This window comes from Mya arenaria, chromosome 3, assembly GCF_026914265.1.
Source record: "Mya arenaria isolate MELC-2E11 chromosome 3, ASM2691426v1".
Lineage (NCBI taxonomy): Eukaryota > Metazoa > Mollusca > Bivalvia > Myida > Myidae > Mya > Mya arenaria.
Window position 1 is genome coordinate 87,275,065 of NC_069124.1, and position 23,118 is coordinate 87,298,182.

At 33.2% G+C, this 23,118-nt stretch overlaps 2 protein-coding genes across 4 annotated transcripts in view; both read left to right on the plus strand.

Moving 5' to 3' along the window:
* The window catches only part of LOC128227152 (tyrosine-protein kinase CSK-like), a 28,160-nt gene extending 22,597 nt beyond the window's left edge, over nt 1–5,563 (plus strand). For all 3 annotated transcript variants that reach the window (XM_052937404.1, XM_052937403.1, XM_052937402.1), the window contains exon 12: nt 802–5,563. In XM_052937404.1, coding sequence (XP_052793364.1) covers nt 802–978 — 177 coding nt within the window. In that variant the 3' untranslated portion in view covers nt 979–5,563. The remainder of the gene's footprint in view (nt 1–801) is intronic.
* A 4,876-nt stretch (nt 5,564–10,439) lies between these two features.
* The window catches only part of LOC128225557 (uncharacterized), a 106,253-nt gene continuing 93,574 nt past the window's right edge, over nt 10,440–23,118 (plus strand). The window contains exons 1-5 of the mRNA XM_052935421.1: nt 10,440–10,691; nt 11,456–11,570; nt 17,603–17,876; nt 18,048–18,153; nt 19,061–19,258. Of these exons, the coding sequence (XP_052791381.1) occupies nt 10,637–10,691; nt 11,456–11,570; nt 17,603–17,876; nt 18,048–18,153; nt 19,061–19,258 (748 nt within the window). The 5' untranslated portion in view covers nt 10,440–10,636. The remainder of the gene's footprint in view (nt 10,692–11,455; nt 11,571–17,602; nt 17,877–18,047; nt 18,154–19,060; nt 19,259–23,118) is intronic.

Below are 23,118 nucleotides of genomic sequence, written 5' to 3' on the forward strand. Positions count from 1 at the left end.
TTAGGCAAGACAGGTTAACAGGCACTTATTTACACATGGTGACAAACATGCATTATGGACAGGGCTTACTAGAAGTGTGTCTAGTATATAGGAGTAGTATTTTGTTTAGTCTATGTGTACTTCAAGGTAATTAATAAACCAAATTCACATTTTTAAACACAAATATTTGACAGGGTAAAAATTCTGATGAAATGACAGGTGTGTCAATGGATTTTCAAGACGTTGTAAAGAAACAAAATAAAAAATGCACCCTAGTGTAACATGAAATGGACCACATGGTCAATAACATCATAATTACATTCCTTACAAAATCACTATTGTCATGGGAGCGCCTGACGAGGAGCATGATATAAATGTTTGGCTATGTCATGTAAAACTAGTTTGCCTGGTGTCAAGGCTAGGAGTCACAGCACCACAAAAATCATCAAATTGACATAACTACAAATATATTGTCCAGAATAAAATCATCTTAGAATTGAGGAATTCATATTATTAAGTCATAGGAAAGTGTGTTAGGACGAGACTAAACTGAACTGAAAATTACAACGGGCTGATAATCCAATAGCTGACAGTACAAAAAAGTCTCCTATGATAACATTTTAGTCTAAAATGTATAAAAATTACAGAAATAGAAATCATCAGTGGACTTTTTACAGGATGAATCTGATTGATTAAGTTTGCTTTTTGAAGGCTGATATTTAAACAGATATTATGAATAGTAATATTTTTTGTTGGTTTTAATTTGTAGCATTATTAGTTCTGTATGTGATGTGTGGTACATGTGCTGTTTTGTGCCTTCAGCCATTAGCGGACGTTGTGATGCACGTGGAGAGAGGGTACCGGATGGAGGCCCCAGAGGGCTGCCCCCCAGAGATCTACACCATCATGACAGATGCCTGGAAGAAGGACCCCAAGGAACGCCCAACCTTCGCAACTGTTCAAAAACGCCTTCAGGAACTCCAGGCACAGACTGTCTGATCCTGGCCCCTTTACACTTAGTTATAAATATGTGATCATAGTTTACAATGTATACACTACAGAAAGGCAGGAATCTTTATTGACCATTCACTCATTACAGTCAATTTACACGCATATGTGCTGTGAAATTGGGCTGTTATGGTGTTATGTTAGTTAAGAAATGTCACTGCGATTTGAAGGCTAGAATGTTATACAATTCAGGCATATATATCTTTAAATAATGATCAAAGACTAGAGTGCTGATAATTATATGCATTCATTATTAATAGATATAGAATTGTAAGGCCAATGGTATTGACATGTGTATCAAATATCAAACTTAATTTAAAATCAAAATACATGGCCTTCAATGTGAAGGGGTTTACATTCATACCACTTCATTTTGAACACATTTTAAAATGTCTCAACAGCTATTTATACAAACCTTGGTATAGAACATTAACTTCAACATTTAAACAACCATAAGTTTGTTAAAATATAAGTTGAATTAAGCCACCAAATGTTAAAAGTATCTGTCAGAATTTTTTTTTTTTTTAAAAACAGACCATCCCACAGGGATTGAAGTCTTAAGGATTTAAATTCATTATTTGCTCGGCCATACGCATGTCTTCTGTTTATATATTTGAAAATATTTTTGTAGTTTGAAAGCAAGACTGTAGTGACATAGAATGGTCAGTGTGTTAAATCTGATACTTGAAAAAAATAAAATCCTTTTCATTTTGTTTTGCTGGCTAATACAGACTGGCATTGTGTCATATTGTGTCATGTCATGTTTTATTAGTGTAGTGTTAGTTGAAGTTTAATACATGTGGCAAAGGAACACACTGATAATTTGCAGCCAGTAATCAGTATCATAAAGTGATGAATGTTCTAGGTTTAAAAGAATTCAGAATTAAGTGAGTTCTACCAGCCAATAATTGTTTTTATTTTATTTATTTAAATTATGAAAGCTTCTTTTAGGTACAGATTTAATATATCTGATAGTAGAAGTGTTTGGAACAAATTGATGCATTTATTTATGATGCTGGAAATAATGATTTCATCCTCTATATCATTTGTACATAGTAAGCATTTCAACCCCATAGTATCATCTTTGGATTATTATATCGTTCAACATTATAGCATTAGTGTAGTAGCTATCAATGTCTTTCCTTTTGTAGAAAGTTTGTATCACACTTAAAGGTTATTAATGTTAGTTGTTGAAATCTGTCTTTTCTTGTATGCAAAATGCTTTGTATGTGTTTGTTTCAGAAATCAGCAACATTGAATCTGATGTTGGTTCTGTTGTTATTGTATTTGTTAAAATAGATACATTTATATTAATCCATGTACAATTGTAAAGGACCTACTTTAACTGTTAACTGCATAATGGCAACAAGAAGCACTCATAGAACACTTAAAGGAAATGAAATTTACATATTTTTGGATTTTTGTAGCCTGAGAAATTCTATATGTTTGCTGAAAATACTGCTTTCTGTGCCTTTAAGGTTATATTTTATTTTCAACATTGCTTTATAATGCATGTTTACAGTTAGTTACCTACTGGTAAATGGAGGCCATATTTGTTCCTGGGGTATGGACTCTTCATGAGCTGTAGTTTTTACTTATTCCTGATTACTTATTTCATTTCTTAATTTTGAGCACGGATCTAGACATGGGGCCCAGTAACCTGCATGTCAGAATTCAGCCTTGTTAATATATGGCTGTATACTCGTATGGTTATTTGAACTGATCCTAGTTAATGATACCAAGCTTTTCCCTCTGTGTTCATGTAGAAAATGCCTTATGCCATATCAATGAACAATTTCTAACTGGCAATAAATTCAGGAGATTGATCAATAAATAAAAGTATTGGACAAAGCCTTTCTTGAATATGTAAGGGGCTATTTTTCCTCTGCTTACTTGAGTGTAAAGCTACCATGTCAGGTCATTCATTCTTCTGTGTTCCTTTTGTGGTCAAAGTTTGTTGAATATTTATTTTATATCTTCCAAATTTCAATGCACACACTTACCTTAAATATTCCAATAGGTCAAGTAAGAAAATACTGGTATTAAATATTTCCCATTTCAGCCTTGATCAAGAGAAGAATGCTTTGTGCCACAAACTAGGCTTTAAAAGTCGGTAGACCTATTAAGAAACTAGATTTTCGTCTGAAAGTTTAGATTCAGGTACTTTTCTTTAAACTTGTGGGAAAAATGCTTTATAATTCCAACAAGTGAAACAAAGCGTGTGTATATTTCTAGTGCTTGGCTGTCATGAGGGCTATTCTTTTCACAAGTGTTGATTGAAGTGTTAAGTGAGCTTGAACTACGCTGCAATGTTGATATAGACTATGGCCTCTACCTCCTTTTGACCCCTAACTCATTTATGAAAACAGAATCATGGCCTATCAGAACCACTGATTTGTTCAAATCAATTATCAGTCATTATTTAGATAACAGGTGTGAGAATTGTGAAACTGAACCACATGAAGAGCTCTTTAAAGGGATAACAATTCAATTGTTGCTGGTTAATCATAAAAAACTGAAACCAGAAGGGTGTCATATAGTAATCCTTCCATCCGTCCCCATGGTTTCCATCTTTTGAGTGCTTGGGCCCAGGGACCTCAAACTTGGTAGGCAGTTTGGTCATGACCAGTAGATGAATCCAATTGATTTTGTTGCAAGTCAGTCAAAGGTCACGGTAACCCTGAGCTGAAAATCTAACCTTTATTGATAATGGATACCAAGATTTAGATATGCTAAACATGATAAAGCCATTTACCTAGATCATTCGCTTGAACATTATCCAGTGCTAGTTATTTTGTTTCCCCATTCTCATTTACAATAAAGGCTATTTTTTCATACCATTCTTTTAATCCAGGTTTTCATTTAAAAGTTGAGTCCTGGCAATGTTTTCTCTAACTTATGTAAAGTGTTCACATACATACATGCTAAATAAAGCCCAACTGTCTCGTTTATAAGTACAACAGACACGAGTAGACATCCATCCCATCTTTCTGTTATTATCTATGTGTTCATCCTTTGCTCTTTAAAAATATTAGTGCATACATGCCATATTTCTGAGAGTCTTCCCAGGGGATTTTGATATTACACCAGGGGATTTTTACGCGGCGAAAATTTGCGCAATATCTGCATTTATAATATAAGAATGAATACAGAAATTCATTCAAATTACAATAATTTTTGGACTTACCCATCATGGTCCTTCATGGAATTTCACACTCATAATATTATTGATGCTTTCCACTGTCAACCTTGAGCAAGTTTTGAAAAAAAAAAAAAATAATTAAATTCCAGGGGATATGGATCCCCCGGCAGGGGACCAGGGGATGGGTCGAAATTTCGGGGGATATGGCATGTATGTTAGTGTTCAATGTTTCAAAACTCCATGGGAAGAGGCTATCTGTCCATATGGGTCCAGATACTAATGGCCATCTGTCCAAGGCAGTCTTTTGGGGGCATTTGTCACATTCCTGGGACAGTTTTTGTTCTCCAAGGTCGTGCATGTAAAGGTATCTTTTCCTCTAGTGATTCACTTATAGAAAAGGGATATTTCTTATCACCTGCATATCGGAAGCTCTCATAAAGCATACGATTGTGCAAATAGTTGAAAGCAAAATCAATATATTTTGTATTTAATCTGTTTGTCTTGATTTTGTTTTGTAGTACTGACTGTTTAATGAAACATCAAAACATACATTTATTTAGAGGGTTGCTCAAACAATCCAGCTTTTGAAAAATATCAAAGTGAATAAATTTAAAAAAAAGTTTCCTGAACTTGGATTTATTTCGAAATTTAATCCAAACTTGTACTATATACTATGTATTTTTTTTTAATATTCTTTCCTATAAAAATAGAAATTTAAATAACATACTTTAAAAAAAAAGTTCTTGTAATCTAGTGTTATGCATATAGTTGTTTTCCAATGTGTCTTGTGCTCTTAATTGACATTATACTTGTTGATGTTGATGTGAAATCATGAGGAGGTTTTGCTCATATTTTCATGGTTGTTCACTATACTTATATTGTTAAAACAAGCTCAACCTTAAAAGTCACCTTCCTTTTTAGCGCTGGTGGCATTGTCATAGCGCTGGTGGCATTGTCATAGCGCTGTTGGCATTGTCATAGCGCTGGTGTCATTGTCATAGCGCTGGTGGCATTTTCATTGCCCTGGTGGCATTGTCATAGCGCTGGTGGCATTGTCATCAGCGGCGTTGGTTTTGGTCTGACTTCAATAATTGTTGAGTTATGTCCCTTATCCGAAAACAAAACAACATACAAGTGTTGACATTTGTGCTTTACACATTCATAAACAATGATATTGGTTTTGTAGTCATAACAGATTTTTTTTTGTTTTTTAAAGAACTAGGCATCTTAAGTAGGCAAAAGTATTTTAAAATGAGGAGTTAGACTAGTTATTATAAAAGCAAGTATATGTTTCTTTGTTAATAGCATGAGTTTCAGTGTGGGACATTGTTGGAAATATGAGCATGACTCTGTTTGTGACCAGGCTGGATGGTTATTCAAATGTATGGAAATAGCTGTATTACTTTTATCATAAACTGAATAAAATTAACTTACATATAAGTGTTGTTGTGATGTTACAAGAAACATGATTCAGTGAAAGGAACCAGCAGGATGGGATTTTTAGGGCCCTGCAAAAATGTTGTGGGTGCCCTATTGTAACCAAACTGTCTGTCGGCATCAACATCTTGGGTTTAATGGCTTTACTGACATTGGGGGCGTTTTTGTATAGTTTTCAATATGAAAGTGAACAAGAACACCTCTGTCGAGAGTAATTAAGGATGGTCCTGCATTAGTAGGCAGAACACATACTCGATGAAAACATCATAAATGTTTGTTTGGCAGTCTACAAATTTTTTTCTTACTAACTTTAAAGCCATTGGGGGATATCATCTTTAATTTTCATACAGTTCATCACATCAACAATACACTCTTGCATGACAAGTTTCATTAGTCTTACTTAAATATTGTCAGATTTATTTGACTTTTGCGAACATGTTTGTAATGAGAACCATACTATTGTGACCCATTCTTATAAAATTGCACCCATTTAAATGAAAAAAGAGACACTGTGTGATAGCAAGTTTATTTACTTTTAATCAGTATTTGAACATTTATGGACCTTTAAAAACCTACCGGTTAATCAAATTCAAGATAAGTTTTTTCACCAAAAATTAGTTTTGATAGGAATTGAATGAAACTTAAATCTTCAATAAATCATATTGCAACTTTTGAATGATATGAGAACCATTACTCTGTGACGCATTGTTAATTTAAGCCACCCTTGATTTGTGCCAGTGTTTTGGCTTTTTTATTGCAAAAAAATCATATGGCATGACCAGTAACAAATGATAATCCGTGCATCTTGTTGGAATTTATTGCAATATAAAAAGCCATCCAAAGCCAATTACAATATCCTGGCTCATGTGCCATGAAGACATTTGCTTAGCATGGAATACTGCATCATATGTTGTAGATTCGGTTGTGTACAATGTGAAACTTTGACAACAGAACAGCTTAATCATTTCCAACACAAAATTGATGTGCCTAAATGTCAGCACCGAACATGTAATTTAAATGCCTTAACACATGTTTTTGACTTGTTTGTTTGGCCCTTTTTGAGGCTGTCTTGCGAAAAAAAATGTTGTACCAAAGAATAGTTATCCCCTGCCGAAAAAAAAGTTTTAAGAGGAGGATATTGTTTTGGCATAGTCCGTCTGTCCATTCATTTTTTTAGTACAAATTCCTATCTTGGCATGGATTGGTCAAACAGAATGTCCCCCTTAATAAAATCTGCAAAGTTTGTAAATGTGGGTCACATTGGGTAAAAAAACTAGGTCACTAGGTAAAATCTTTGGAACACATTAGAGACATTGTATTTCTTCCAATATAAATGAAACTTTACGAGAATGTTTTCCTTGGTGAACTCTACGATTAATTCAAAACTAGGCCATGTAGTGTCAAAGACAATGTCTCATCAATCTGGCTGTTTTAATATAAAGAAGTATATCTTGGTACAGATTGGTGAGATAATGTTAAAATTTGGTAAGATTGCCCCCTTTTTTCAACTCTTGATTGCTTGTTAATCAGGGTCACCTAAAATAAAAAACTGAGTCATGAGGTCAAAATTAAGGAAAATCTATGGAACACACGAAACATTGTATTTGGTTCAATATTCATGAGACCTTTTCAGAAGGTTTTCCATGATGAATTCTAGGATTCATTTGATGCTAGGTCACTAGGTCAAATCTTAAAAATGATCTTTGGAACACACTTAGGTCATGTGGTGTTAAAAAATAGTTCACATGGTCAAATCTAAGAAAAATGTTAGGAAAATACTAGACGCATATCATATATACATACATACATATAGTTCCTATATTTATGAAACTTAATCAGAAAGGTTCCTTAATAAAGCAATGACTAGCTTGAAACTTGGTCACGTGAGGCCAGAAAGTAAGTCACTTGGTTAAATGTATCAAAATAATGTCCAAAATCTAATATTGGTATTGCTTGGTCAGACTTTGTTTAAACTGTGATCAGAATGTTCCCCTTGATTTTATCTTTGTAGACTTGAAAAGTGGGAGGTCAAATCCTTAAGAAAACTTGAGAACAAACGGAGGCAACATCTCCACTCCTGTCTTCATGAAACATAATCAGAATTTGCCTTGATAAAATCTTGGCTAGGTTTGAAACTAGATCACATGGGGTCAAAAACTAGATCAATAGGTCAAATATTGGGAAAAAACTTGGGAACACTCTAGAGGCTAAATTTTGCAATGATTCTGGTCCAATCTGGCTATGATGAAATAGTTTATAGGTTTGAAACTGGGTAATGTGATGTCAAAATCTAGGTTACTAGGTTAAATATATATAATACGATATTCTTTAAAATTCAAACTGTTGCAAACAAACTCATACTGTATATCTCGTATCCGATGTTCATAAGAGTCCATCACTCTGCAGCCGTAAATGCATGTTTTGATTGGTATATTTGACCAACAAGTGATTTCGATGTCATCTACTTTTCCTAAATTGGCAATCAAACATCAAAACTATTTCTCATATTTTACTAGCGGTGCCTTTTCATTGACTATCAGTATAATTACCATTGTCAACTCATCGCAAGCAAAAAATGTGAACTGTTAAAATGGAACGACCACACTCAAAAGCTTAATTGCTAATAACCACACTACAATTACCTGTTGGCATCTCTTGCCATTATGCACTCATGAATGGCATGGCGATTTGATCAATCCTGGATGAGGGATCATCCACAACCTCCAAATAATTATTACTTATTAAGAACAAATAAAATTTCTTTTAAATGAATGCACTGGGAAAACTTCATTTATTTTAGTAAAAGTGAAGTTAAGCTATATAGACATGTCACAGTTTAAAATTGCAATAGATAACACAATATTAACACTATACTATCTGATATGCTTTTCGTATGGAAACGCCATAATATCGCATTGACTATGTTATGTACATTGATTGTGATTATAACTGTATATTTGTACTTCACTTTGTATAATGGTAACATATAGGCAAATTGGGCCTTTTATTTCTTATTTCGTTTACTGTTTTTATAAAAGGAAAACAGTGTGTCTCATTTTCTTTGTTTGACATAAAATACATTAGAATGTGATATTGCTCTGAAACAATATCGTAGACATCCTGTGCATCTCAAATGTCCAGATCGCACTTGGAGGTCACTGTCCCACCGTAAGGATTTCAGAGCAATCATTCGTGTCTAAGGGCCTGTTACAATTAACCAATTTTGCTCGCCAGAGCTAAACTGGAGCAAAAAGGGCGATTTTGGGTATCGGCACCTACTCATCCGTTATTTCTGATATCCATAACTTTAATGAAGATATTTATTTATTATTACTTCACATGAGCATGTCACAAAATATATGTTATAAAGTGTTCTGAAGTTCTTTAGCTACTAGTACGGCAGCGCAATGGTATCACATCGCTTAGAACGGTGGTACATTGTAAGAACATCGGCGACGGTATAAAACAATCAACAACACGGCAGGCGACGGTATAAATGTTTGAACATGCTCAAAAACATCCTCAATAAATTCTGCCGTTGAGCTGCCGGAGCGAGCAGCGGCGCTACAGCAGTAGTATAACGACAGTACTCCGGTTTGGCTTCGTTATTGTCGGGAGTGCACCGGTAAGAACCCGTTATGGATCGGCGGCTCTCCGGTATCCCCAATATGTACCGTATGTGATACTGTAGACATGCCCATGTTCTAACGATCTTCTATCGTTTTAAGTGGGGTGATACCGTTCTTTTGCCGTACTCATACACAACCATACACTGGTAGTACAACGGCAGCGCTAAAGCGTCGGTCAGCGGTGGCACATCGGAAGAACAACGGCAAAGTCTCGGTATAACATCGATGAAAGGAAAGTGGCATTCGGTAGCACATCGGCTCTTACACCGGTACTTCATCGGTATTGCTGCGGCCAACTGCTATCTCGACGGCACCAGCCAATTTTCTTGACGTTGTTAATTGCATGTGTGCTCCGGTTTAGGCCCGGCGAGGCACATCAATAGCCATAACTAAAATTCAATGAACTTTATGGATTTTATAGAAAAATTTCATGTCTCAGCCATAATTTTTAACTATTGTTTGAAAATTTTAGAGCACCATGGACACGGACCTATATAGATCCGTGCTATGGATAAGGATGTCGCACATATAGCTTTATTATTCAATAACTTGATATAACTGTTAAGCTTGGTTTGTGGTCAATAAGCCGGACAAGTGGGTTTCTTCCGAGTACTCCCCAACAACACAAGACCACACTCTCGCGTATCATCAAATTATCCACAATTGCTGAGAAAAAAAAACAGTGAGGACTCCATTGAACCTTGATCGAAAGCTAGCATGTATATCTTTAAAAAAATGAGTGTGGCCGTTCACATTTCATGTAGTTCTCAACCCAGCGCAAAATCACTGACATATTTTTAAGGTTGGCTGAGACATTCCAATGAATTATTCATACTAGTATTTCTTTCAATAGAACAACCAATTAATTGCATTCGGATTTCAGCGTTCAAAATATATTGTTGCTACGTAGGACAACTCTTATTGGTTACATGTACAATTTGTCGTGATATAAGTAACTTCACACTTTTTGTCATTATTGGATGGGCATTATTGTACGTGTAAGTCATGTAAACAAACAGTAAACGAATATCTTCCATCATGCCAATACACTTCCGCCTTTAACCTTAAAACGGCGGCTTTAAACTAAATCGATCCTCGATTAATCGGATTGAATTATACGCACACATTCCTAAACTACATGACAATAATGACGTTACAATGGTCACGTGCTCAATAATCTATATATACAGGTGCTCCAATCTGTTACGGGTAGATCTATCAGACATTGTCAATGATATTGGAAAACGGTTATCAGAGGGAGATTTTTCGATCAATATTCACTAAATCCATCTCGGAGAGATATTATTTCGTGTACATTTACATTTTGCTATTCCGAGGATTTTAATATGTGATTTTTCCAAAGTGAAAGTGAAAGCAACTTTGGCGCTGGATCGCAAGTTGCAGATGCTGACTATTACTGTTTATCACACTATATTTTGACATGGTGTGGAACTATTTCGTTTTGTCATGCCTTATTTTCGGATATATGGAAATCGGTAAAAAAATGTTACCTTATATATCTATAAAGTCACATTAAAATTTTTCTATTATTTATTATGATTATTATTATTATTGTAAATTATTATTATTATTATTATTATAATTATTTTCCATGTTATTAATACAATTATTATTATTATTATTATTATTATTATTATTATTATTATTATTAATTTTATTATTATTATTTAAATATTGTTTTCATTACCATTTTCATTGTTATTATTATTGTTATTATTATTTTATTTCATTGTCATTATTATTGTTGGTTATTATTATTTTCATTGTTATTATTATTATTATTATTGTTATTATTATTAAGACAATAGAGTGAGTAATATGATTTTTGACAGTCTCCAATGAATTTCTAGATTTTATGATATTTTGCAGTAAGCTTGTTTTTAAGGTATAAATCATCATTCCATGCACCTATATATGTATTCATTAACATATTGTATATCTTTGTTTCATGACTACACCATATCTATTTTTTCAATATTAACCACACAGTTTTTTTCATCAAAATACAAATCCATTTCTCATGTTGTACATTAAATTTTGTATTATTTGATATATATATGTCTGCTTATCTTAATGATAAAGGTTTTAGGGTTGGATAGTATATATTTTTATCATAGTTAAATAAATCATAACACATATGGTATGATCATATTTTCAATTATATTTCAATTATATTAAATTAAATAAGTGGAAAACTTTTCATACATGTAATAGACTTATAATTTGTTTTCGTTTGCAGACCTGGTTTTGTCCCAGACATGTAACTGCAATTCAACCGAATGTTCGACGGCGTGTGCGGCCGGACAGTTTTACCTCAATGGTAGTGGGTGTGCAACATGTCTAGCCGGCTACTAGTAAGTCACCATTAATATATGTGTATAGAAATACGGGCAGCTCAAAAGGGAAATTTAGATGCACACTTATTATGATTATTTTCAATATTATTATCCCAATAGAACTGTTCTGTGCAAATTTAAAGTTATTGAGATTAAATTGTTTACACTCGAGTTCTGGAACATAATTGTTGATTTCATCTTCAATAATCTTAATAATGAATACCTCAAAAAGTAGGCAGCACTAGTTATACCATATATAATCTGAGTTGTTTTTCACACTATTGTAATGTTTATATGCCCTACATTTGCCCTTTTGGGGTAAATTAGTTACTGAGGGTAAATTTACCTCAGTTGGTAATAGCTTTTATATGCACGTATTTGCCTCCTGGGTAAATTTGCCCTTAAGGGTGAATCTCATCATATATATGTTACATATAAGTAAGTTAAATATGTTTATTAATGTGACATGTGCTTTATAAATACAAACATGATCATACGAATACATTATAACCTTACAGAATAAAATTTAGCACCCTCCCAGACCTACAAGTCACCAAGTTTTAACACTAGTTTTAACACTAAACAATGGCTGCTTGTGTGAAACAAGTTTTACAAACTGAAATTCAATTACATCAAATATATATCTACAAAGGGATATATCACAATTTAGACCCTTGGCATGGGCATGTGGTTCAAACTACCGGTATGTTAAAAGTACAATCTATTTCCCTTTTAAATTGTTGAATTTCTGCTTAACACTTAAACCCAAAGCTGAATAAAAGTATTTTGATTTCTTTTTGGGATCTATTAATTCTAAATAAAAACATTTCAAATATCAAATTTAATCTGTTTTCATTTTGGATTCTTCTAAGCCCTGCTTTGTGCAGGTTGACGGTTACACAACAATGGTGGTTATAATTTGAATGTTTATTGTATCCAGGCACTCTAAATTGATTATATAAATTTCTTGTCTATGTTATGTGCTCTCACATTTCTTGTCATAAATATACCATTTGCTGTATAGTTAAAGACAGATACTCCAAAAGTCCACATTTTAATGATATGTCAATAGTTCAGGTCTGTTTTATATTTTTACAACCACACTGACGTAGATTGATTTCAAGGTACATATTGTAATAAAGTAACATCTAGATACCAGTAACATAAATTCTGCGCTGTTACTAGTTTTTGCTACACTTCCAACAAGAGAGAATAAGTGAAAATTGATGCCATAACTAGAAATTTGATATCATGAGCCTGATTCAAATTAATTGATCATTATGTAGCATTGATTAGATGTAATGCCTACAAAAATCAATTGTATTCCATTGTCTTCATATTTTATATTTCTTTTAGATATCTTAGGGTGTAACAAAAAATGATGTATGTCTATGTTTTGGTTGAGTCTAAAGATATTGAAGGTGAAATAAAAACTAGCCTTAATTTCTCGAAACATCTGAAATCCCTTATAACAGGATTATGCTAAGCTCAATATTTTTGTTTTGGCATCATTGGTATAATGTTGACATTTTAAAGGGGTTTTATTTTTTTTAAAGAAAAATATCTTTATAAACATCACAACAAATTTATTAGCTTGCCTTTTCAAAGGATAAGGAGAGCAATGTTTGCATGTAAGCACCCTTAAGTCATTATATCAGTAAATACATCATATATTGCATTGAAACTTTAGCTAAGTGAAATATAAATTTTCCCCTTTATTATTCGACTTCTGGTTAAGGTTTTGTATGTAAACACATATAAGTCAATAACTCAGCAACTTCTTGATGTTTTACATTAAAACTTTATACAATCATTTGTATGATGCGAATTCTGCCCATCTATTTTAAAATGACTTAGAAATTCTGGTTTTTGCATGTTAGCTAATTTTACAGTGATCCATTATGTTTCACCAAAAATTTGCAATTCTTAAACTTAAAAGCAGTAGAAGAGTTGAGCACACTGTCTCTGTGACAGCTCTTAATGTTATTTACTAATATCAAGATGAAAGACAGAATTTGGCTGAATAAAATAAGCTACTTAAGCTTAAAATTTACGCTTAAGAATTTCAGAGAAATTATTGTAACTGGCCTGTTCAGTAGTTTATACTAATATTGTAATTATATAGACTATATGAAAAGTTACAATAGATCCTGTTGATTTGTTTCATTAACCTTTGTCATTTTTTAATCTTGATTTAGTGTTTGGCCTGTGAAGAATACTTCAACACTTCTGAGATTACTGAATGTTTGTTTCTGTGATTTTTGTTTCAATATTAAAGACTTTTCAGAGGCTACATTATGTAAGATATCTTAAGTATTGTATGCAAGGCACATATCTTCAAATTACTATTTTGAAAGAACTGAATTGTAATACTTTGAACCATGATAGATAGATAGATCTTTTATTTCCTCCATATGTGAAGAGTATAGTTCTTCTATAACTTTAACCTTTCATATTCATCAGGGGATATAGTAATTTTATGGTCATATATTTGTACTTTAAGTACTAAGATTTAAATGGCTTAATTAGAGGAATGACTCAATAGGCTGTCATGTATAACAATGAGATTTATAAAATGTAAACATAAGAGAGTAAACAACCTCAGAACACAAAGCAATTATTTGAAAGGGTTCTCCCATAAGTGTTACTTTATATGCATTGGTTAAATACTTATAATTCAACTTGTGATCATTTAAAAATGAATTACAGCCATTCATCCAATTTGAATGAACTCTATCAATAATTTGTTGGAATGAATATTCATGATATATTAACAACAAAACATCAAGGAATGGTTAAAGATGTCACAAGACTTTGTAAATGTTCACAAAACTTGTAAGTCAGGTGCTTGAACAAACAGTGGATGAGTTTGAGAGTGGTGGAGTGTTTGTTGTAGACAGGTCATGTTTGTTTGGCTATTATCTCCCTATTCTTGCTTCTCAAATTCTGTTAAGATATTTAAATGAAGCCTCTGAATATAGCTTCTGCAGTTGACTTGAAAATTCAGCTTGTTGATATGTACGTTCTCTGTTACAGAATAAAGCATCTATAATCGTCCGGCCTTGTTGAATTAAATATTCTCTGTCCAAAAATGTAGCCTCTATGCTTGACCCACCTTGTCAAATTGAATGTTCAAGTTCAAATTTCTCTGTCAAAGAATAAAGCCTCACATCTATATTAAGGCTGCCTTTTCAAAATGTATGGTCTCTGTTGCAGAATGAAGCCTCTAATAATTTTGTTTGACTCCGTCAGGCTGTTGAAAGTTATGATGCTAAGTCATTAGTAGAACCTTCATTTACATACATCATTTATTGTAAAAAAATCAGACCAGAAGTTATATATATATATACTAATAATAATAAAGTTCCAATTTAAGGAATACAAATAAACATTTACTAATAGTAATAAAATGCCATGAATTTATAGGCTGTACAAATAAGCAATAGTAACTTACTATTGCTATATATGTACAGCATAATTTATGGCATATTTAATAAATATGTCACCATAACTATTGCTATATATGCCATAAATTAAGAATTATATATAAAATTTATGATAAGGATGTGTTCATTCAATAAGATCGCATGCTTTTTCAGGGAAAACAAATAATGATTTCATTTTAATTCTTGACTGGAAAAGAAATTTGTACAAAAACTTGCTAATCGTTTTATGAAAAATGTCTATAACACATCCATTATACACAGCTTTTAAATAGCTCTCATCATTTATTATTTGTAATTTGAAGCATTTAAGGTTTTCCCATTATGTCTGATTGAGCCTTTTCAGTGCATGCAAAGTTTATAATGCAATCAATTTGCCTTCTTTTGTATTTCAAATTCAGGTATATTGATTTTCTGATTTACCAATGTGGTCTTGAAGCATTGTATAACATATTTCATTTTGTTAGATTAATCTTATTATAAAGTACATAAATATATTAAATATAACATTTGGTTTCACTGTATTTGATGGTCCAGCCTTGAAAGCTGATATAGGCGCTAAATCTAGTTGCCATCATATTAATATGTACATGGAAATAAATATAAATAATTTTCTTGACATAAGACAGTATTCATGTTTCAAAACTCAAACAAATGCCGAGTGGATTTGTTTGGGTTGTGCATGAAATTAATTTAAAATACAATAAATAATGTATTCCAACTTAATTGATAAGGTGACCAGTTTATTGGTTGATTTGAAAAGTAATAATGGTCAGTTTCTGTTTGATCATCTGTTGAGTTATTTGGCTAATGTGGTTATTGCAAACCATTGACTTATATATTATAAATTGACATGAGGGTGTCTGATATTCAATTCATAAACATGTTGTGACTGATATGCTATTCATGAACATCTTGTGTCTGATATTTTACTAATAAACATTTATCTGAAATTTTATTGAAAGACATGTTGTTTCCGATATTCCTTTCATGAACATGTTGTGTTCAATATTCTATTCAAGAACATGTTTTTGTCTGATGTTCCATTTATGAACATGGTGTGTCTGAATTTTTATTCATCAACATGTTGTGTCTGATATTCTACTCAAGAGAGTGTTGTATCTGAGCGTTTTTTCATGAACATTCTGTGTCTGAAGGTATATATATCAATGAACATGTTGTGTCAGAATCTATTTAAGAATATGGCATGTTTGTCTTTTTTACATGACTCTGGTGTTTCTCTTTAATAAAATGGAGCCATGGATGTTTCTCTTTATCAACCAGGATTTTATGAACATTGGATGTTTCTATTTATGGATACGGGATGTGTTTGATATGATTAGGGATAGAAAATATGGCCACATTCCCAACTCTAAAAAGTAAATATTATTCCCCATCATTGTCTCAAATTTCCCTTTATAAAGAAAATAAGGACAAAATTGACATCAACATTTTCTGTTTGTCTTCATTATCTTGTTCTCTTGCTCATGATGTACAAGTTCTGTTACTTTTTATGAACATGTTTTGTTACTATTAATATATGAATCAACGTGTTTTGTAACATTCCATGAACATGTCATGTTACTTTCCATGCTCATGTTATGAATCCTATTTCTGAATGCACAATCATGTTCTGTTACTCTTTATGAACATGTTTTCTTACTGTTCTAGAGCATATTTTGTTTCTCTTTATGAGCATCTCAAGTTTTTTTATGAACATGTTCCAGTATCATTGTTCTGTAGAAACAAATTTTGTCACAGGGCAAGTTTTTGCTACATGCACATTTGAATAACAGACATAAATTATACCATTATCTTTATGCCTAACACTTATCAATAGGATGAGCAGATTTGGAATGTTTTGATTTGCTACTTCATTGATTTGTCTCCCAAAACGTATTTTGTTTGTATAATGATATGAAGGAAGAGTTAGATGACATTGCGGGTTGTAGGTTATTAGTCCATGTAACTATATCTTTAGAAGTCCTCCTCAGTTCTGAAAAGAAATTCATTCAATTTGGTTAGCTTTTCATGTCTTTTTAAAAGTATTTAATGCATTATGAATTTTGTATAAATATATGTAACTTTTTAATGATATTGCCCTCATTCTCTCAGGTCACATAACGTGGGATTAGATTCTGATAATAAATGTGGCATTTCCAAATTGAAAAAAGGGAGATTAGTTAGAAGTACTGATTAGCATTTATTTGATGGTATTTGATACATATTGATTTTGGCCGTATACAAATCTGAACAAGGAAGTGATCGAATGAATTAGAAATGTTTAATTTATATGTAAATACTTCAAGTGCAGTGAATATGTTATCCGAAGTTTCCCTGTTTTACAAAATGTAGCAACACTGATATGTTTTGTACCTTTCTGGTTAAATGTATATACTTCAGTAGTGTTCATTAATGTATGAATGATATTAGATGCCACTGTATGCCAATAAGTTGGTCATAATAGGTTGTTGTAATTTAACCTTGAACAGTTTAAATGTATTATTAGATACATGTGTACACAGTAGTTTCTGTTGTGAACACTAGTTAATGTTATTAATAATGTAAACCTTTTTGATGATAAACCTATTAAGTCTTGTATTTCAGTTGTACGGGTGATGGCTCATTAACACCTTGTGTGGCAGGAATGTACGGGTCTGCCACTGGAGGTTCTGGCAACGGCGTCTGTACCAGTTGTGCAAGTAATGAGATCAGTGCGGCGGGGTCAACAGCCTGCACCTCTTGCCCTGCAGGCTTTGAGTGCACCCAGCCCAACACCCAGACAGCCTGTGCAGCGGGCGAATACTCCCTGAGTGGGGAAATGGCCTGTACCACCTGCCCCACTGGAAAGTACTGCCCTAACAAAGATACAGCACCACAGGTATGCATAATTAAAGTGAAAGTAAAAAAATACATTTTAACGATTTGATTTTGAACAGAGCTGTTTTTATGAAGATCTAAATGAACTAGATTGAATTTATTGCATTTCTTTATTAAGATATTTGTGATGTGTATTATGCTCTTAATGCTGTTGTTTTAATGCTTGCTTCAGACATGTTCCATTGGGCATGAGCCAAATTCTAACCAGTCAGGCTGTGACCAGTGCTTGTCCGGCACATACAGCAGTGATGGCTCCGATTGTGTCGCCTGTCCAGAAGGTAACTCACTTAAACATGACAAAAATATTATACCCATACTCTTGCTGGTGGTTAGTACAGATTTTACAGTATTAATGATCTTGACCCAGTTTGCATAATAGCTCTGCATGAAGTAAATTGTATGGAAACTCTTTCATTGTAATGAGAAAAAGTTATTCATTGTTATAATTATTCATTTTCAGTTTCCATTTGCTTAATAATGACCATCATTAGCAGTTATTAAAATTTCAGAAGAAAATATCTTACTGTAAAAGACACTGTGAGAAATGAATTAATAAATATGTAACATAACCATTCTAGGCTGCAGTTCAAATATTTGTGTGAAATGTTGGTCTCTAGTGTGCCATGGTTATAATGGCGAACATTTGTGTTATGAATTATGTATCAGGTTGGTTAATGTATCGCCTTTTAGATGGTAAAAACAGGGTTTAGATTTCTTATGATTGTATTGATTGGGTTAAGTGCATACTACTCAAAACTGCTTATTTTACATGTTTGTTTTAAGGTTGATGATACTTTTAACAAATTTAGCACACAATCAAGCCATTTTATAGAAATTTCATCCAATGTTTCCTTACATCATTATATTAATTCAATCTTTGTGTTATTGGATATGTGGATAAATAAATGTTTTAAATGTTCATTTCCTAATGAAAGTTCTTAATTTGCCTGTCTGCTTCTTGCCCTATCAAGATACTAACCTAAAATGTCCAGTTTTTACTTTATACATACATGTACCTAATTAAAGCTATCACTATGCTTATCGTATGATGTATAACAATTTGAACATTATTATGATCTGTTTCAATATTAAAAAAATCCTCAGTAATATTTAACATAATTTGCTGGATGAAGCATCAAGAAGGTATCATAGCTTAAATTACCCCATAATGTGTGTGTTTCCCAGGTTACAAGTGCCCAACAGGAGGTATGAGTGCTCCGACTGCATGCCCGAGTGGTGAGTACCAGACAGGAACCAGTCAGACATCGTGCACCACGTGTACAGCAGGCCATCACTGTGCGGACAAGACGGCGAGCCCTGTTCCGTGTAGTGCCGGGGAATTCAGTTCTGCTGGCGCCACTTCGTGTACAGCCTGCGCCTCAGGTAAGACGGACCACATGCATGTTTTATATCAATATTTGAACTGGGCATTATTGAAGTGTATAATACAGGTAAAGCCCAAAGAAAAGGATGTCTTATATTCGTCTACTTTCATTTTGAAACAGTTTTAATTATACAAAGATAAAGTTTTAGTAGTCAAGTTTAGAAATTCTGTTTTTGTTTGTTTGGAAGAGAAAGAAAAATAAGATTGAATCTCCTATGTGACAGTTTAGGAAGCAGTGCTGACAAATTATGGCATATGTCTTAACATATTCGTTGGACCATGTGACATGAAATTTGATTACTTATTTCAAGTAATGAGTTACTCTAACTGGGTAGCAATTTCAATATGGAAATGTTTGTATTGATTTATTTTAATGTTTGTTCATGTAAATGCTTGGACGTATTGAAAGTTAAAGTATGATTTTCATCACTTTATTAATAACAGTTAAATGAGAAATACTACTGCAGCTATGTAGACATTCTCTATGGTAAGGGAACAGTATAAAGGGTTTTAATGATTTCAATCAAACTTTTGTTTTAACTTTATCAATGAATATTTCAATTTGAATGAATTCCGTCAAGAGGTCAAAAAGTGTGACTGCTCAATAGTATCTTTAATTTGGAAACCTGTACAAGGAAGACCATTTATATAATGATATTCATTATGTACAAGGAAGGCCATTTATATAATGATATTCATTATGTACAAGGAAGACCATTTATATAATGATATTCATTATGTACAAGGAAGGCCATTTATATAATGATATTCATTATGTACAAGGAAGGCCATTTATATAATGATATTCATTATGTACAAGGAAGGCCATTTATATAATGATATTCATTATGTACAAGGAAGGCCATTTATATAATGATATTCATTATGTACAAGGAAGACCATTTATATAATGATTTACATCATGTACAAGGAAGGCCATTTATATAATGATATTCATTATGTACAAGGAAGACCATTTATATAATGATTTACATCATGTGCAAGGAAGTCCATTGATATAATGATTTACATCATGTACATGTACAAGGAAGACTATGTGTTTAATGATTTACATCATTTTCAAGGAAGACCATTTATATAATGATTTACATCATGTACATGTACAAGGAAGACTATGTGTTTAATGATTTACATCATTTTCAAGGAAGACCATTTATATAATGATTTATTTGCTGGACATGCAGCATTTGCCACATAAATTTACAAAGCATATAGACAGAGGCTCTCTGATGACAGTATTCAAACTTTTTGACCTGCTTTTTTGAAAATAAAATAATATCTTATTTGTGATATAATTTAAAAGTCTGTTGCGAAATGACTTTGGCATCTAACCAATGTTTTGATTAAAAATTGTAAAGTGTGGTCATGTTAAAAAATAATATTTCAAAGTTCTATTGAAAACTTGACAAAACCTTAATGACCTTTAATTCTATGGTGACTATTGTAATGGCAAAAACCTTATTTAGATACAGATAATAGGTGCGTCTTTGGAAATAAAGAAAGAGATGTATTGGATTTTTGTCAAGTTTAAAGTATCAATTGATTCCAATCTTGTTCCCCCTTGCATGAGGTGCCTAAATTACATTGTATAAATAGTGTTTTTATTGAAGATTATTTCGATAGGTATTAGGGCAGTAATGGGCCAAGTTTCACACAAGAATGTTAATGTTCTGAAATATCTTGTATTTATAATTATGTTTAAAGAACACCTTAACTACTAATAACTTCTACTTTTTTAAGTTTTAAGTTGCCTGTATTATAAACTTCATATTGAGAATTTCATTTTGATTCTGATAATTATAATTTACATTTGCACGACTGTTGCTCATATTTTTATAGGTAAAATGAGTGATCAGGAAAGTCAGGGAAAACACCATTTAAAATTTGTTTTATTCCTTCCAACATAGATAGTTTCTAGTGATAAACAACATAGTCACTTCTTCTACCATATTGTTTTAGCTCGACTGTTTGAAGAATAAGGAGAGCTATACTACTCACCCAAGCGTCGGCATTGGCGGCGGAGGCCTCGTCGGTGTCGGCGTTGGCGTCACGCCTTGGGTTTATATCTCAGCAACTACTAGATGAATTGCATTGAGACTTTATACAATTGTACTCAACCATCCAATCTACTTAAATAACCAAGTAAGATAACTCTAGTTTGCATTAAATTAAAAAAATGGCCACTTTTTATTCGACATAGAAATTCTGGTTAAGGTTTTGCATGTAACCACTTTTAAGTCAATACCTCAGCAAATACATCATGTATTGCATTGAATATTTACACACAGGCTCCCAACCATTTAACCTTCTTATTTTATCAAGTAAGATAACTCTATCTTTCATATTTTATAATTTTTGCCCCTTTGTAATGTTCTTAGAAATTCTGGTTAAGGTCTTACATGTTAGCACACATAGGATAATATCTCAGCAACTACTTAATGTATTGCACTGAGACTTTATACAATGGTATTCAACCACCCAATCTAATTGAATAACCAAGTTAGATATCTGTACTTTGCAAATAATGGCCCTTTATTTTTAGACTTGAAAATTCTGGTTAAAATTTTGCATGTAACCACATTTATGTTAATATCTCAGCACATTATCCATGCATTGAAATCTAATCTAACAGTGATCCATGCATGTTTCGCCAAAACTTTTTCAATCCTTACACTGAAAAGCGGCGGAATAGTCGAACGCACTGTCTCTGTGACAGCTCTTGTTATATTTCTGTTGATTTTTTTAAAGTTCCCACAGTAAGGTTTTATATTTCTAATTGTCACTTTTATTTGAACCAATGTGCATGCCGTCTTGCAAGGTTTATTTCACTCTGACGCAGAAGCGTTGTCAGACTTTGAGATGTTGGTTCCCTGTAAAGCTGTGAGATGTTGGTTCCCTGTGAAGCTGTGAGATGTTGGTTCCCTGTAAAGCTGTGAGATGTTGGTTCCCAGTAAAGCTGTGAGATGTTGGTTTCTTAAAAAGCTGTGAGATGTTAGTTCCTAGTATTGGTGTGAGATGTTGGTTCATGGTAAGGTTGTGAGATGTTTGTTCCCTGAAAAGCTGTGAGATGTTGGTTCCCTGTAAAGCTGTGAGATGTTGGTTCCTGGTAAAGCTGTGTGATGTTATTCCTGGTATTGGTGTGAGATGTTGGTTCCTGGTAAAGTTGTGAGACGTAATGTCCTGGTAAAGTTGTAAGATGTAATGTCCTGGTAAAGCTGTGAGATGTTGGTTCCTGGTAAAGCTGTGAGATGTTGGTTCCTGGTAAAGCTGTGAGGTGTTTGCTCCTGGTAAAGCTGTGAGATGTTGTTTCCTGTTAAAGCTGTGAGATGTTGGTTCCTGGTATTGGTGTAAGAGGTTGGTTCCTGGTAAAGCTGTGAGATGTTGGGTCCTTTTATTGGTGTGAGATGCTGGTTCCTGGTATTGGTGTGAGAGGTTGGTTCCTGGTAAAGCTGTGAGATGTTGTTTCCTGGTATTGGTGTGAGATGTTGGTTCCTGGCATTGGTGTGAGAGGTTGGTTCCTGGTAAAGCTGTGAGATGTTGGTTCCAGGTATTGGTGTGAGAGGTTGGTTCCTGGCATTGGTGTGAGAGGTTGGTTCCTGGTAAAGCTGTGAGATGTTGGTTCCTGGTATTGGTGTGAGGTGTTGGCTCCTGGTAAAGCTGTGAGATGTTGTTTCCTGTTAAAGCTGTGAGATGTTGGTTCCTGGTATTGGTGTGAGGTGTTGGCTCCTGGTAAAGCTGTGAGATGTTGTTTCCTGTTAAAGCTGTGAGATGTTGTTTTCTGGTATTGGTGTGAGAGGTTGGTTCCTGGTAAAGCTGTGAGATGTTGGTTCCTGTTATT